The following is a 15,818-nucleotide window of genomic DNA, read 5'->3' as shown; positions in this document are numbered from 1 at the left end:
ACATATATGTTAATGAAAGAGAAGTGATTAATTAATTTAGATAACTCTTTTTTTTAGAAATAAGGTATCCCTTTAGAACCATATCACATCCCAAATATGATAATGAAATATAATGAATTGAGATGATATTTTGTAAGTATATAATTATTTTGAATAAATTTATTATTTTTTTATTTTCCGATCGTCTGGAAAGAACAAGATATTTTTTTATTCTTTCTTCAAATGAAATTGTAAATTATTCGTAATAAGATATTGATTACAATTAAAAAAGTTTTATCAATAAAATTTTCATTTATCTGAGATCTAACTATAGGTAAAAATTCATTTTATAATTTAATGAAGAGTCATGAATATTTAATTAAAGGTGTAGAAATAATTAAAGTGAAATTTATTTGTTTCAAGTTGCAACAAAGCATTTTTTTTATTAGTATCATCAAAAGAATTAAACTTCTCTTCAGTATCATTATTAATTTAGATTATTATAACAACACTTTTGGTTTATTAATTTTTATTATCATTTTGTGATATTTTGTGACGGGTTACAGCATGTGAATAATATGTTTTTAGCCGTGGAAGTCACGGATCACTAGCTTTTTAAAATAGAAAGGCCATTTTGTTTGTATAAAAAAAAGGTCATTCTGTACTTATTTGTTGTTATCTAACTGAAAACATAATCGGATAATCCAAATACGAAGGAGCGAGGCTTATTTATTCATTCACTATCTTCATCTTGTGCAAAGTTTCAGCAGTTCCCAAAAAAAACAGTAATGGATATCTCCGTTTCTTTCTCCAAAACCCGTCCTCCTCCGTTCTCTCCCTCTCTCTGCCGCCAACTTTCCCTCCGTCCAAACGCTCCGCAACTGCTGCGATTCTCCCGAAACAACGGAACCTTTCGCCGGAAGCCTCCGCCGACGATTTCTCGCCCAAACAAGCTCGCTGTCACAGCCATTCAGATTTCAAACCTATCCGAGAATGAAGACGATTTTGTCCTCGAAGACGTTCCACACCTCACCGACTTTCTTCCCAATTTGCCGGTACCACTCCGTTGCTTCTCGTTTTCAATCTGTTTCCATGATTGTGATTTTGTGGACAAACACGTAAAACCACAAAAATGCAGAAAGAGTAAAAAAGGATATGATTATATGATTTTTTTATTATGTAGATTCTATTTTTCATTTTGTAGATAAATATATACGAGAAATTAGGCCATGACAGTGTAAAATAATTTGACACGACTTTTACCATAACCAATTTAAAAGTCAAGGATGATTTGCCGCTTGACCATTAAATTCTAAATATATTATTATGTAATTTTGTTATTTCAGTTAAACTTTTATTTTCATCCACTGGTCAATGTAAAGATTTTTACACTGTGAAGTGCAAACCAATCAGAAATCACCCTATAACTTTTGAAATCATACATAACAATTTGTATTTTAAACTAAAAAAAAAAACTCTGATTCGATTTAATTGTAAAAACTTTTACATTGTAACATGGACCATTTTATCAATTGTACAAACTTTTACATTGAAATCATACATAACAATTTTTATGTTTTTCTGTTCAAAGATAAAGTAGGCATACTTTTGTCAATGTAAAATTTTTTATACTCTCAACCTATCATAAATGATTTTTTTGATATTATGATGTATACCGTGGATTGTAATGCTGTAGTTTTACATCATGATTTCTCCTGGAATATCTGTTGTTGAAATGATTGTCTGTTTTGTTTCTCTGTGAAAACAGCATTTTCCTTGGAAAATTTTCTTGTGGATTTAGTCCAAAAACCTTATTTCAGTCTCTCAATAATATGTTCATTCTCAATTTAGTCCCTCATACTCATAGTCATGGATCAATTTTTACAATTCAGTCCCTCGCTGTCACTGGTTAAAATTTGCTTCAATTTTGTCCCTTGGGAGCTGAATTCAAGGTAAATTTTGATTGCAAGGGGACTAAATTGGTGTATGCTAGTAATTGGTTATAGAGATTCGACAAAGTTGATCCATGTAGCCGACCCCACCTAGTGGGATAAGGCGTTGTTGTTGTTGTTGTTGTTAGTAATTGGTTAATGAGGGGCTACATTGCCAAAATTGATTTGTGAGAGACCAAATTGTGAGTGAACACATAAATGAGGGATCAAACCTAGGTTTCTGTCAATTTGTAAAGGGATTGAGGCTCTTCAATGTTGTGTGTTTGATTTTCTTTGTTCTGATGTATTAGTTGTTTCAAAGGGACTTTTTCCCTCCTAATATGTTTTTTTTCCCTCTCTTCTTTTCTAACCATATCGGTGATTTCTAATATCTAATGCATTTCTTCCCTTTTTGCAGTCATATCCAAACCCATTGCAAAAGAGCCAAGGCTACTCAATTGTCAAGTAAGTCCACTTGCAATTTTTTTTAGAAAAGTTTGTGATTTGGCATTGTAACTTCAAAGATTATATTTTCTAGTTCCCAAATTTTGTTTCTATTGATTATTTTAATTTGATTCTTTTTTAAAATTGTTTTATACTTTCAGGAAAACTTTTGTGAGCCCCGAAGATGTGGTTGCTGAAAATGTAAGTGATACAATCCTCTCTGCGATTTTTTGTGGAATTATTTTCTTTATGAATGATTGATGTCCCTCCTTTAGCATTTCTCTACATTTCTTATAACTTTTCATGTCCAGGTTGTTATTCAAAAGGGAAGTCCTAGAGGAGTTCATTTTCGGCGTACAGGACCTCGAGAAAAGGTATAAAACATGGAAATGTCTGTCCATTTGTAATCTTTAGTAACTGATGATGCCTTCTTCTAATATTAGGTTTATTTCAAGCCAGAAGAAGTACGTGCTTGCATAGTGACTTGTGGAGGATTATGCCCAGGAATTAATACAGTGATTAGGGAAATTGTATGTGGCTTGAACAACATGTATAATGTTGAAGATATACTTGGGATTGAGGTGAGTTTTGTGAAATTATAATATTCTGATCTGACTATCTGTTAAAATATAATACTCCTTGCTTTTGTTAATTAAAGACTAAATGATTATTGGTTTAAATTTATAATATTCTTTTTATAAAGTTCAGTAATTTATGGCTATTTTCTTGTTTGTTGAATGACTAATGCATCATTTCTTGTTTTAAATCTATATTTTTATAACTAATTTATTAAAGCGATGAGAAAAAATTATTAATGTGGAAGACATTCTAGATTGTAGATTGGTTTTTATAAAAAGGACCAAGCTAAACTTCAAATTTGGGTGTAGTAAAAAGGGCGTAAATATTTTCTATTTTTGTTTCATTAACCAATGCCCTTTGGTTGGGCATTGGTTAGCAACTTATCATTTTCCTTTTATTATGACCTTTTCATGAGTTCTTATTAGTCATCATGTTAATCCTGAAACTGATTTAGGGAGGATATAAAGGGTTTTATTCAAAAAATACCATGATGTTGACTCCTAAAGTGGTTAACCATATCCATAAATGTGGTGGAACCTTTCTTCGTACATCTCGTGGAGGACATGATACCCACAAGATAGTAGATAACATTGAGGACCGGGGAATAAATCAGGTGTATACTTGTTAAATTTTATTCATTTTTTCTTTAATTTTCTATAAATTGTGGACATGATATCTAAACCAAAGGAGATTTGATCTATGTGTGTTAGGTATACATTATTGGAGGTGATGGTACTCACAAAGGAGCTGCGCTCATTTATGAGGTAATTGGTTACTTGCACAAAATTAATTATTGTCTTCAGATAGTCAATCATGTAGTTTTCTTTATGGAATAATGTAATATAATCATCTTTTTATGAAGGAAGTTAAAAAGCGTGGTCTTCAAGTGGCTGTGGCTGGGATTCCAAAGACAATTGATAATGATATTGCTGTAAGTTCTTAGCCATAATCTGTTCTGAACTTTGTTTACATGGAGATTTAGAATCATTAGTGACATATTCTTGTAGTTTGATTTATGGAATAATGTAAACATGTCACAACCCAAAATTCAGGGCAAAGACTAGTGCATAGGATGTAAGCCTTCCAACCATCTGCCAAAATCATAGGAAAACAAGAAAAATTCTGCAGGAAATCAGATAGTTTCCCCTAAATTTGTAGATCCAATTGTAAATAATGGGGCAACTCTACAAAATCAATAGTCAAATAAAAAAATAACATCTATTAAACTCGTCCACCAGTACAAGTGTGGGCAACATAAGTGTTCACTCTCCTAAATATGGCTCTGAATTGTACGCTATTCCTTCCCTCCCATCTACTAAAAACAGAAATTCAGAGTAACAGAGTCATACGGCTCAGTGAATTGATCTATCAAACACTTTTTCCTTGGCAGCATTACTCCATTGCAACCAATTTCTCAGTCTGTTAGCTTTGCTAGGTTGGATTAATACACTGCTTTTGGAATCACATTCTATTATTTTATTGTTTGGTTGTTGGGGAGAGTTGTCGGATATTGCTTGTGATGCTCTTTCTTTAAATACTTGTCAAGATCTTAGTGAGAGTAGTTATCATAAGGTACCTCGAAAGTATATTGAGGATTATAATACGGCAGGATTTTGTTACAAATCATATTTATGCTGCTTGTATTTCAGAAATCTGCTTTGTCTGAACTATTAGAGAGAGGGTTGGAGTAGCGCCTATTGTAGAGAAGATGGTGAAAAATAGACTTAGGTGGTTTGGGCATGTAGAGAGAAGACCGGTAGACTCTGTAGTGAGGAGAGTAGACCAGATGGAGAGAAGACAAACAATTCGAGGCAGAGGAAGACCCAAAAAGACTATAAGAGAGGTTATCAAGAAGGATCTCGAACTTAATGATTTGGATAGAAGTATGGTACTTGATAGAACATTATGGCGGAAGTTGATCCATGTAGCCGACCCCACCTAGTGGGATAAGGCGTTGTTGTTGTTGTTGTTTTAGTTAAATAAAGTGATTTTGACAATTATCTTTTTTTTTCTCCTTAAACTAAGATTTTCTCAAGAAAGATAGGAGAGATACAAATGCAAGATGATAAAAAAACATAAAAAATTGTAGGTTTTCTTTTGAAAATTAGGTTTTCTTTCTTTTTCTTGCTTTGTTCTGCTACCATTGGAAGAGTGTTTGGTATTTTTATTTATGATATATACTAATTCTTTACTTGAGTGTAATTTAGTAATTGTAGCTAGTCGTTTATATATGAACACTGTCTACTTTCAATGGCATTCTTTATATTTATTAAAACAAGTATATCCTTGGACAAATGAAGCATTTTTTATGTTATTACTTGTTTGTGTTTGGCTCCAGGTGATAGACAAATCTTTTGGATTTGATACTGCTGTGGAAGAAGCCCAGAGAGCCATTAACGCTGCACATGTGGAGGTTGAAAGTGTTGAAAATGGAGTTGGAATTGTCAAGCTGATGGGCAGATACAGTGGTAAACAGTAGTTTCTTCTCTTTTTGTATTGCAATTCTAATTTTCTAAATAATTTTATTCAATGAAATGACAAAAAATGGGAGCTTTTTCCTATGAATGAAATATTGGTATTAGATCTTTAAGCATCATATTTCTCTTTTCAGAGATATACTTTACAAGCTTCCATATGCAGGTTTCATTGCAATGTATGCAACATTGGCAAGTCGAGATGTGGTAAGGCATTTCCCCTATCTCAGAATTTATCAGTAATTATCACGTTTGGTGAACTGATTCTTTTAGTAGTGAAAAATTTGTATTTCTTTACTGTTTGTTTTTGCCATGTCCTAAATCAGTCTAATGGATCATAAGCTTTAGGACTTGTAAAATAAAGAGATTTTTATAAAAAGTGTATCCTATCTAGAGTAGGGATGGCCAAAAAAATCCACGCCTGTGGATATCCGCATATAAAATCCGCAATGAATTTGAAACGGGTAGTGTAAATGGATATCCGCTACCTGCAGATACGGGTATTTCATCTACCTATTAGTTAATGGGGTGGGGGAGGATATCGTAGTCCCTGCACCCATGGGTACCCACTACCCGTAGAATTACCAAAATAACCTCATATATATATAACTTCGTACCCCATTGCCCAGAGGCTCTTCGCTATGCGAAGGTATGGGGGAGGGATATTGTACGCAGCCTTACCCTTGCATATGCAAAGAGGCTGTTTCCGGATTCGAACCCATTACCAAAATAACCTCATATATATATATATATATATATATATATATATATATATATATATATATATATATATATATATATATATATATATCAATTGAAGAGTAAGGTTTGTTTGAAGAGTAAAATATCAATTGAAGAATGGAAGTTGAAGTTGTTTCTATTATTATTTAGACTTAAGGAATTGAATGGATGTTATGCAATGGACATGTGTTAAAGAGTCTAATTCTCGTGGAGTTGTTGAGCATTATATATTTTTCTTTGTTTTGCTAAAAAAAGATTTTTTTCAGTTTTTATTTTATTTTTTTAATATTCATGGATATCCATGGATATCACGGGTTTACAAATATCCGCGGATAGTTGCATATGCGGGTTCACAGGACGGGCATGGCCGGGTATTTTAGCACACGGGATGGGTAGCAGTTAGGCACTACCTGTGTCCGCCCGTGCCCGTTGCCATTCCTAATCTAGAGCACACTGATCTTATCCCTTGGCTTTTGAAAATCCTCCTCCTCCTCCGCCATTTCAGGCTTCGCTGCTAAACTCTCATCCTCCGCTGTATGGAGAGATCACTCTTCTGTCCTGGTGACAAATCCGATAATTTTTTCTCATTAAATCACATAAGTTAGATAAGATTTTTTTCAACAAATTGAACCAGTCATCCAGGCTCATCACCTTCATCACTTCGTGGTTGCTTCTCAAATTCCTTCTTGATTTCTCACCGAACTGGATCTTGATAATAATTGCATCAATCCTGAGTATCTTGTGTGGAAACAACAGGATCAAATACTTCTTACTTGGCTTCAATCTTCTCTTTCCACCTCCAAACTTTGTAGGGTTCTTGGTTGTGTTCATGAATACGAAATTTGGGACAAAATCCATGCCTATTTTCATCATCAAACTCAAACAAAAGCACGACAGTTGCATTCTGAGTTACACAATTCTTTCTCGACAATAGCCTCGGAGCAAATTCCTGCTTCGAATAAAAGCCCTAGTTGATTTGCTCTATTCTGTTGGAGATCCAATTTTGCCAAAGGAGCATTTGGATGCTATTCTCTAAGGTTTACCCCAAGTCCCTAATTGCTTTGATTGAAAGTCCCAATGATGTGATTACTATCGAAGAGGTTAGGGCCTCATTCTCGCTCCGGAACTGTGATTGAAAAAATATTGCAAGAAAACCTCACCAGACTCTACCTTCTCTGGATCTTGATCAATTTGACTCAATCTGCTTCTCAGATCCCTACCACTTCTTTTGATCAAAACATAACATGTTCCTCTGATCAGAATCAATCTTCGCAATTTACTTAATATCATGGTTTTGGTTGGAGGCTGTTTTGGCCATGGTAGGGGCCGTGGCGGTCGTTGTTCTGTTCAGTGCCAGGTGCGCTTCAAGTTTGGTCGTTGTTCTGTTCAGTGTCAGGTGCGCCTCAAGTTTGGTCACACTGCTTTCGCCAGCTATAACTAGTTTAATCAACAATTTTAACCACAAGCTTCTCCTAATGCCTTTGGTACTGTGTGGTCTCCATCTATGGGCCCAATGCACAATCAGATGTTTAATTTTTTTAAATTTCTTTTTCTTGTTAGATGACAATTCAGACCTCTTTTATGATGTAATAGATATTTTAAATGAATGAAAGGAGTTCATCACGAAACTCTTGTTTGGCTTGATAGATTTTTATCTGAACATTAAGAGAGGAAAAGAAATGCCTACTAATAGCAAGAGTTGTAACAGGATTGCTGCTTGATTCCAGAGTCTCCCTTTTATTTGGAAGGAAGAGGTGGGCTTTTTGAGTTTATTGAACAGAGGTTAAAAGAAAATGGGCATTTAGTTATTGTGGTAGCAGAAGGAGCAGGTCAGGAATATATTGCTGCAGAAGTGCATGCAGCAGATAAAAAGGATGCATCAGGGAACAAGCTACTTCTTGATATTGGTCCATGGTTATCTGATAAGATCAAGGTATGTTGCACTATCTTTCCTTCTGTTGTAACATAGACACCTTTAAATTCACTGGGCTTGAGACTCCATAAAATTGGTGATCTTTTGGAAAGCTGATTTTAGAACTTTTAAGATTTATGATTATGACTCTAGCAAAAAATCTAATCCAAAGAAAGTCCTGCATTTCCTTTAGAATCTGAATTATGCTGATGGGATCTATTAACTTGCTAATAGACCAATTATATAGTCATAAATATCAATTATAGTCATTTGTAATTTTCTTGTTAAATTCATTTTCACATTATGTTTCCTCTCCTTTTAATCATGACATTTAGTGAGATTGCTGTCAGATGGGAAATTTGTTGATGTGAACTATAACAACTATCCCAACCTATCTTCATAGTCTAGTTCACTACTTAGTTTTCTGATTATGTTTTATTCTTTGTTGGAAAGTCGCCTTATTGCAGTCACCCCTAGGCCAAAAGGGCTACCTATGGGCTATGGAGGGGCTAACCAGAAAGGTTAACTGTCGTATAGTGTAGCCACCAGGATTTATCATCTTAAAGTTATTCACTTTGTTTCTTAATTGACATGTTTTTTTATTGCAGGATCATTTCTCAATGTCTCGAAAGATGGCAGTGAATATGAAATATATAGGTATTTTCATGAGTTTCCCACAAATCTTTTATATTTATTTTAATTATGCAAGATCATCTTAATGACAGTTGCCTACCACTAAGGCACTAACAATAGCTTAATCAGTTTGTCTTTTTGTAAGAAATCTCATATATGTTATCCAGGAAGAGATCTAAATATTTTTTAATTTTACATTATATTGTATCCTATGGAAAGGAAATGCATAATTTAGTTACTTCTAAAAGATTAGACAAAGAAAAGGTATAGAAAGTTATGTTTTGGCTCCAGAATGTAACAGAGGGTGTGTTTTTGTGCTAGGATATACATCATTCTGCCTCCTGTGGAGTTGGCTCTGATGATCAACACTTACATTAGTCATAAAGAGATGGAATCTGCTTCAATTGGACAATTTTATTCCTCTAACTGGATATACATTTCATAACCGAACGGACATAAAAAAGTTTCATCAATTCATTTAATTCAGCGAGAGCTATAAGAGTAGTATGACTTTAAATCCTAATCCTCCATGTATGATTTATATGGCCTAGATTTATTCCTCTCACTCTTAAAAATGACTCTCACTAGATATGCTCTCTTTATATGTATGTGTGCGTCATAATAGATTTGTTATTTGATATGAAAAAAAAATTAATATTTTCTGATAATAGCTATTACATTTTTTTATGTAACCACTAAAAGTCTAAAACATTGTAATTGAATTATCATTATTATAATCTGAGAAGTTCAATAGGTTATGGAGGAAAAAAATTACTTTAATATGATAATTTAATATTTTAAACATGTGGGCCATAACATGATAGTTTATATTTGTAAAATTTTGAAATCAGTTAGAGTAGTTCTTCACTACTTTTATTTAAAATCAACTAATGATGGGGGCAGTTGTTACTTCTCTATTCAAATCTTGAATTTTGTTGTTTTATTTTTATTATAAAACTTGTTTGTTTACTTTCATAGATCCAACATACATGATTCGGGCTATTCCAAGTAATGCCTCGGACAACATTTACTGCACTCTTCTTGCACATGGTGCTGTTCATGGAGCTATGGCTGGATATACTGGCTTCACAGTCGGGCCTGTGAACAGTAAACATGCTTATATCCCAATTGCCGTGAGTGGTTCATTTCATTACTCATGTTTATATTCAATTCAATTAAATTACTTTTATTGCTAAAAATTATGCTACGCTTAACAATTTTAGTATTTTTGTGTTGTTTTGTTTTAATTATTTTCTGATATTTTTTTTTGTATTTTATTAACCACCTTTAGATTCTTGTATTTTTTCTTGTATGCATTGAGGAAAATACCATACATGAGTCTTTTAAAGAGACATTTTTTTATTGGAAAAAAAAACTGAACTGATCTAACTAGGACTAACTATTTATGTAAGTTAGATAGTGTAGATGACTGAATTAAGATCCTGAAGAGATTATGTCTCGTTTCTCAATCTCATATATTATCGTTTTACTTGTTTTTCCTCGCATTATGTAATATACCTGCTGATCTGATCTTCGAACATCTTGTTGCAGCGTGTGACGGAGAAACAAAATAAGGTCAAGCTGACTGATAGGATGTGGGCTAGACTTCTTGCATCGACGAATCAACCAAGTTTCGTTGCCTCTGATCAAGAAAGAGTTGAGAAAGAGATAATGAATATATAAATAACATGAATATTGCCTCTCTATCTAGGTTTAAATGTTTAATGGGTATTGATTGATTGCAGCGAATTGATTAGCCAGATGATGCATTAACATTTAGCATATGGGGGCTGATAACCTATTCATTTTTTATATTTTATTAATTGGGCAGTTGATGTGTTGAATGAAAATTATAATTTAATAAATTGATGTACGGGCATGATAATTCCACCACAGGATACACCCACACTCAATCTGTACACTTTAGGCGCGTAGAATGTGTTTACACTTTACCAAAAATGATTGAAAACAGTTTTAAAGACCTTCATATTAGCATTTGCATTTGTTGAACAAACTTAAGATTTTATTATATTGTTTTTATGTGAAATCAAATTATACACACACACATATATATATGTATATATATATATGTATATATATATATATATATATATATATATATATATATATATATATATATATATATATATATTATTTCGTGTGGTTCTTTTTCATTTATTTTTAAAATGCTCTGAATGACTAAATATGGAATATCATATATGCTATGGTTATGGTAATTATCTGAACGACTTAAAGCTTCATCTGCCTTAATCTAATTGGATGATGCATTAACGTATTGTGCATGAATATGATACATTGATACTGATTTTTTTTTTTTTTAATTTCTTAATAGGGAAGTTGACATGTTGAAAATCAGAATTTAATAGTACAGGCATGATCAGAGTCATGACTCATGGCGTAACCGTAAGGAAGGTGTACTTTGTGACCTACAAGTTGTAGATTTAAATAGCCTCTATGCTTATGGTGACCCGGCTGCGGCCAGACGTAAATGAAACTAGAATACACATAACAATATCAATGTTTTACGTCAGTCTTGTGTTTAAAAACTGCAATTCCACATTTACTTGCTAAAATATTTTGTTTTAATCAGAAAAAATTAATTGGAATGGATCATATCGGGAATAAAAAAAAAGTGATTTAGCCATTTAGGGGAAGTGAGACAACGCTCTTGGCTTGTGTCTACTAACTGTTATACTAGTTGCAGCGACATTTGCACAAAACTAAATTATATCTGTACCAAACAGGAAAAAAAAAACTTTTTTTGTCAATTATATTAGAGATAAGACATATGAATTCTCTTCACTCTTCTGCTTTTCTGGTTTTGGCTAAACTACTGCGCAAGTGTATGAATTATACATCTGCGACTACGAGGGTGCTTTTGATGTGATTTGTTTAAAATATCAAAATTAATGTCCTTAAATGTTTTGATACAAGTTGAAGTTGGTTGTCCAAATGTATTATTAATCACATCATTAAAGCAGCAGCCTTTTTTCTAGCTTGCAATGCAATGTATACTAATCAGCAAGATACATACCAAAAACAACTTGTTGACTCTTGGCATTGCAAGTTGCCAAGTTTCTTGTCCCTGTTTGTTTAATTTATTTATTTGCCCTTGTACAAAACAGCTGTATTGCTAACTGCCAATGACCAAGTTGAGTATCTAACTAATAATGATTTTGTTGCATCAATGTGGGGTACCACAGAAGACTATTTAATTTGGATAAGATTATGTACTTCCAGGGTGAAAACCGTGTACATTAAGGGCTCCATTCCATCAACTAGACACACGTACGTAACTAGATCATCAATTCTGATGTATCTTGTCATAAAACTTGGTTCATTTGTTAAGGACCGGGCTTATATCTTATAAGGACATGAAATCCGTTACCAATTTAAAGACCCTGTTGGTGGCTTACCCTGATAAGTTCAGAAATCCAACTCGTCTAAAAAATATCTGATGTATCACACGTCAGAAAGTAGGACCCTTCTCTAGTGACAGATTTGTCTATATATATCTTACTTGTATCTTCTTTTCTGCATCCCAAATTCAACCACCTACTGCATCAAAAAATTCTTAAGGATGGCCACAGCAGAAGAAATTTCAACTTTGAAACTGTTGCGCCAATATCTCTTGGGGGATATTTCAGACCCTTTTCTCACCAATCTCATTCCAGTAAAACTCGAAGACCGCTCATCAGAACTTGATATGGGTTCAAACTTCTCAGAACATAGCAGCTTCTGCAAGTTGCTAGAATGCATTGATTTTGAAGCAGACACAGAAGTGGTAGGTCTCACGTCTCATCATAAGGTCGAAAACTCCATTGAAACAAGTCTTCCACATAATTCCAATTTGCCAGAAGAACCAATGGTGTCAACGAAAAAGGAAGCAACATGTTATGCAACAAGGCGTTACAGAGGTGTGAGGAGAAGGCCATGGGGGAAGTTTGCGGCAGAGATTCGCGACCCCAAAAAGAAAGGGAGCAGGGTGTGGCTTGGCACATTTGACACTGAGATTGATGCTGCTAAGGCTTATGATTGTGCTGCCTTCAGAATGAGGGGTCACAAAGCCGTGTTGAATTTCCCTCTGGAGGCTGGAATGTCTCATCCAGAGCCCAACAGTAGTGGCAGGAAAAGGAGAAGAGATTATACAACAGCTGTCACAAGTTCAAGTCATGTCATGTCATGAGAAATAATTCAGTGTGGGATAACCATGTTTTTCTTTTGGCATTTTTTGTCAGTTACATAAGTTAATGCAAGGTTTTATAGTTCTACTACAGTTGAGCGTGATGAGGTCTGTTATTTATATCCTTGACTTATGATTAAGGGAAGCAAATGGGGTGAAATTGAATTAAACCAAGAATTAAACAGTTCATAAAGAAACCTAGTTCTACTTTTTTATTTAAAGCTCTCAAAGTAGAATGTGTGATAGTCAGTTAGTCACGACTCACCTTAGTCATTATATAATTAGAAAAATTCTCATTGTATCTTAACTATACCTTTATTCTCAGGATTACTAACCACATCGATAATGGCCTGTTTTCATGATTAATTATAATAGGCAGCTTTCTGATAAGGACTAGGGTATTATGGGATGCTTATTAAGTCCCACATCAAGTAGTATGAGATATTCAGTGGAGTATTTAGCCGTTCTGTCTTTCTTACCTTCCTAACATCTAATTCTTATGGGATGATTTCCCAAGTGCCTTGGATATGACAATGATTTTTGCTTTCATAGTTACTATAATCTAGACAATAATTTGGTCTTTCCTATTTATATTTTTTTAGGAGATCCTATTTATATTGGTTATAGTTCAATTAGAATTTATTATTTTCTTATTTTACTCAGATTCTACTTGCATATATATAAACGATGTAAAAAGACTTATGAAAATTTGACACTTTTGGGCAAGAATGTCCCGTGGAATTGCCAAATGGAGAGCAAGTAGTGACAATACTAAGGACGAAATTATGATCCTTGAAACTTAGCAATGTTTAATACGTTCCTATATTGAATTGTAACTTAACCTAAGTGCCTCAATTGATAGATGATGCAGACATTGTACAATTCAGTTTCCTAAATTTATGTTATGCAAGAACTTACCTCGAGGAAGATGATTGGAGTGGGCGAACAAAGAAATGAGTTATACTATTTTAGAAGAATTCGACATGAGAAAGCTTACAAAGTTGGCAAAGTATCTTTGTTTGATATTTGACATTGACACAAATGACATCCTATTTTGAAGAATATCGAGTTAATCTCAAAGGTTAGTAGAAAAAAAAAATTACTCTCATAGTAGCAATTTTTGAACTCCTAAGATTGGGGTGGTGGTACGAGGTTAGATCTGGTGCGGTTCTAGTGCATGGTGATGAAGAAGTAGTTGTGCTTTTTTTTGGATAAAGTGAGTTTGAAGACGAAAATGGAGTGAAGAGAAAAAGGAAAAACAAGATATACACAGATCTGACTCATAAATGTTAGCGGATTGACTAATCCATAATGTTGTTGATGTTAAACAGTCTCCAAATTACATAATTTAGAAGTTTTTTTTTGGTATCCCTAACAACAAATCCATAATTCTTCGAACATAAGTTTTGTATGACTAATCCGGAACACATTCTAGATTACTCAATCCGAAACCATTAGAAGACTTCCGGAGGAGCAAATTTGTGGGCCAACTTACTGTTTTTGCTATCTACAAAGAAGGAGGAAGACAGAAAGAAGAAAACAACTATTGTTTCATTGAAAGACTGAGGGAGAAGGAAGGTTAATTTGGGGATATTAAAAATTTGGGGTGCAGAAAGTAAAGGCCTGTTTCATTCTTAAATCATTGGGCTTGAACAAACCCAATTTTTCTTTTTGTTCACATTTTATTTTGTGTTAATAATTTATCTTATTTAATATCCAAAATAATATTTTATATTCAATTTAAAGTCTTTCTTTTGTTTCTTGTGAGGTTGGACTTCCACAAAGATAATAAAAATATAACAATTAAAATGTAATTTTTGTTCTCCTATTTTCTCATTCATTTTTTACTTGAAATATTTCATCCTCCACTTTAAAAAAGTTTTTGATTTTAGTCCCATATTTTTTAATTACGATATATCGTCCCTTACCTTTAAAATATCCACAATTTTAGTCTCTATGACAAATTTCAAACGTTGATATATGTACTTTGTCAATGTTGATTGACATGTGTTAATTTATTATCCACATGACAAATGTTTTTTTAATTATTTAATTACTAACAAATTTAATTTATTAACAAAAATAATTAAAAAAACTATACAGACAAGTTTAAAATTAATTAAGGGAACTAAAATTATAATTTTTTTAAAAGTAGAATGATGAAATATTTCAATTTAAAAATAAGAAGCTAAAATCATAGATTTTTTTAAAATGAGAGATAAAATGTCTCAATTAAAAAATAGAGGGACTAAAATCATATATGTTAAAAAATAAGAGAATAAAAATTATATTTTAGCCAAATATAAAGTAAAAAAAATATAAAAGACTTTAATATATATATATATATATATATATATATATATATATATATTTAAAATTTAATATATTTTTATTCCCTATAATATACTATTTTTAATTTTAATTCTTATAATATTTTTTTCAAAATAGTCTTGTAAAATTTCTCTTTAGTTTTAGTCCTAACGATATCCAGTGAGTTGATATATATTGAATTTTTTTTTATCTTCAACGTACGATTAGCATAATAAAAAAATGGGAAATAGGTGGCTGGGATTAAGATTGATTTTTCTTTCTTTTTTTTTTTCTATCTGAGAGAGGCGCGTTGTAGTGGCCATATTAGAGAAGCTAACACCTACCTATGATTGTAAGAATGCCAATTGTATGGGTTTGAACTTTTTTTTTCTAACAAAACCATTGCTGAGTAAGTAACCATATATTTTTTTAAACATTATATAATAAAGCTAAGTAGTCATATTGTATTATACAAGGAGTAATTTTTCAGAACCATATAACAACGATAAAAATTGTGCATTAAATGTAGGCGGAAAGTTGTCCCACTTTGAATAGTGAATATGCAAAAAAAGCTGGATGCTTCATTTTGTCTTTAGCTTGCCTATTTTCAC

At 32.8% G+C, this 15,818-nt stretch overlaps 2 protein-coding genes across 4 annotated transcripts; both read left to right on the top strand.

Moving 5' to 3' along the window:
- The first annotated feature begins 650 nt into the window (after positions 1-650).
- Positions 651-11,244, top strand: LOC100820495 (ATP-dependent 6-phosphofructokinase 4, chloroplastic). Of its 3 annotated transcripts, XM_014763284.3 has the most exons (15): positions 652-1,034; positions 2,329-2,375; positions 2,516-2,555; positions 2,666-2,728; positions 2,798-2,935; positions 3,388-3,546; positions 3,644-3,697; positions 3,796-3,864; positions 5,272-5,401; positions 5,574-5,614; positions 7,857-8,081; positions 8,669-8,717; positions 9,672-9,826; positions 10,245-10,349; positions 11,047-11,244. In XM_014763284.3, the coding sequence occupies exons 1-15, from the start codon at positions 768-770 to the stop codon at positions 11,053-11,055; spliced, it is 1,551 nt and encodes a 516-aa protein (XP_014618770.1). In that variant the 5' UTR covers positions 652-767; the 3' UTR covers positions 11,056-11,244. The 3 variants fall into 3 exon arrangements, with proteins under 3 accessions (XP_040861763.1, XP_014618770.1, XP_003536274.3); XM_003536226.5 differs by lacking the exon at positions 11,047-11,244 and having other exon boundaries at positions 10,245-10,558; XM_041005829.1 differs by lacking the exons at positions 9,672-9,826; positions 10,245-10,349; positions 11,047-11,244 and adding an exon at positions 9,015-9,183 and having other exon boundaries at positions 651-1,034.
- Positions 11,245-12,004: 760 nt separating this feature from the next.
- On the top strand, positions 12,005-13,488 carry LOC100499732 (DNA-binding domain-containing protein). The gene has a single exon (NM_001248324.3). It carries the CDS (start codon positions 12,295-12,297, stop codon positions 12,898-12,900), a length of 606 nt encoding a protein of 201 aa, NP_001235253.2. The 5' UTR covers positions 12,005-12,294; the 3' UTR covers positions 12,901-13,488.
- Positions 13,489-15,818: the final 2,330 nt, after the last annotated feature.

Source organism: Glycine max, chromosome 10, assembly GCF_000004515.6.
Source record: "Glycine max cultivar Williams 82 chromosome 10, Glycine_max_v4.0, whole genome shotgun sequence".
NCBI lineage: Eukaryota > Viridiplantae > Streptophyta > Magnoliopsida > Fabales > Fabaceae > Glycine > Glycine max.
The sequence above is the reverse complement of the archived record's forward strand: the minus strand, read 5'-3'. Positions and strand labels throughout refer to the sequence as shown.

Excerpts from the sequence above, each read along its gene's own strand:
- LOC100499732 (NM_001248324.3), top strand. The coding sequence starts at position 12,295 with ATGGCCACAGCAGAAGAAATTTCAACTTTGAAACTGTTGCGCCAATAT.
- LOC100820495 (XM_003536226.5), top strand. The coding sequence starts at position 768 with ATGGATATCTCCGTTTCTTTCTCCAAAACCCGTCCTCCTCCGTTCTCT. Across the intron at positions 2,936-3,387 it reads AAGATATACTTGGGATTGAG|GGAGGATATAAAGGGTTTTA; the intron begins GTGAGTTTTGTG and ends AAACTGATTTAG. Across the intron at positions 3,547-3,643 it reads AGGACCGGGGAATAAATCAG|GTATACATTATTGGAGGTGA; the intron begins GTGTATACTTGT and ends TATGTGTGTTAG.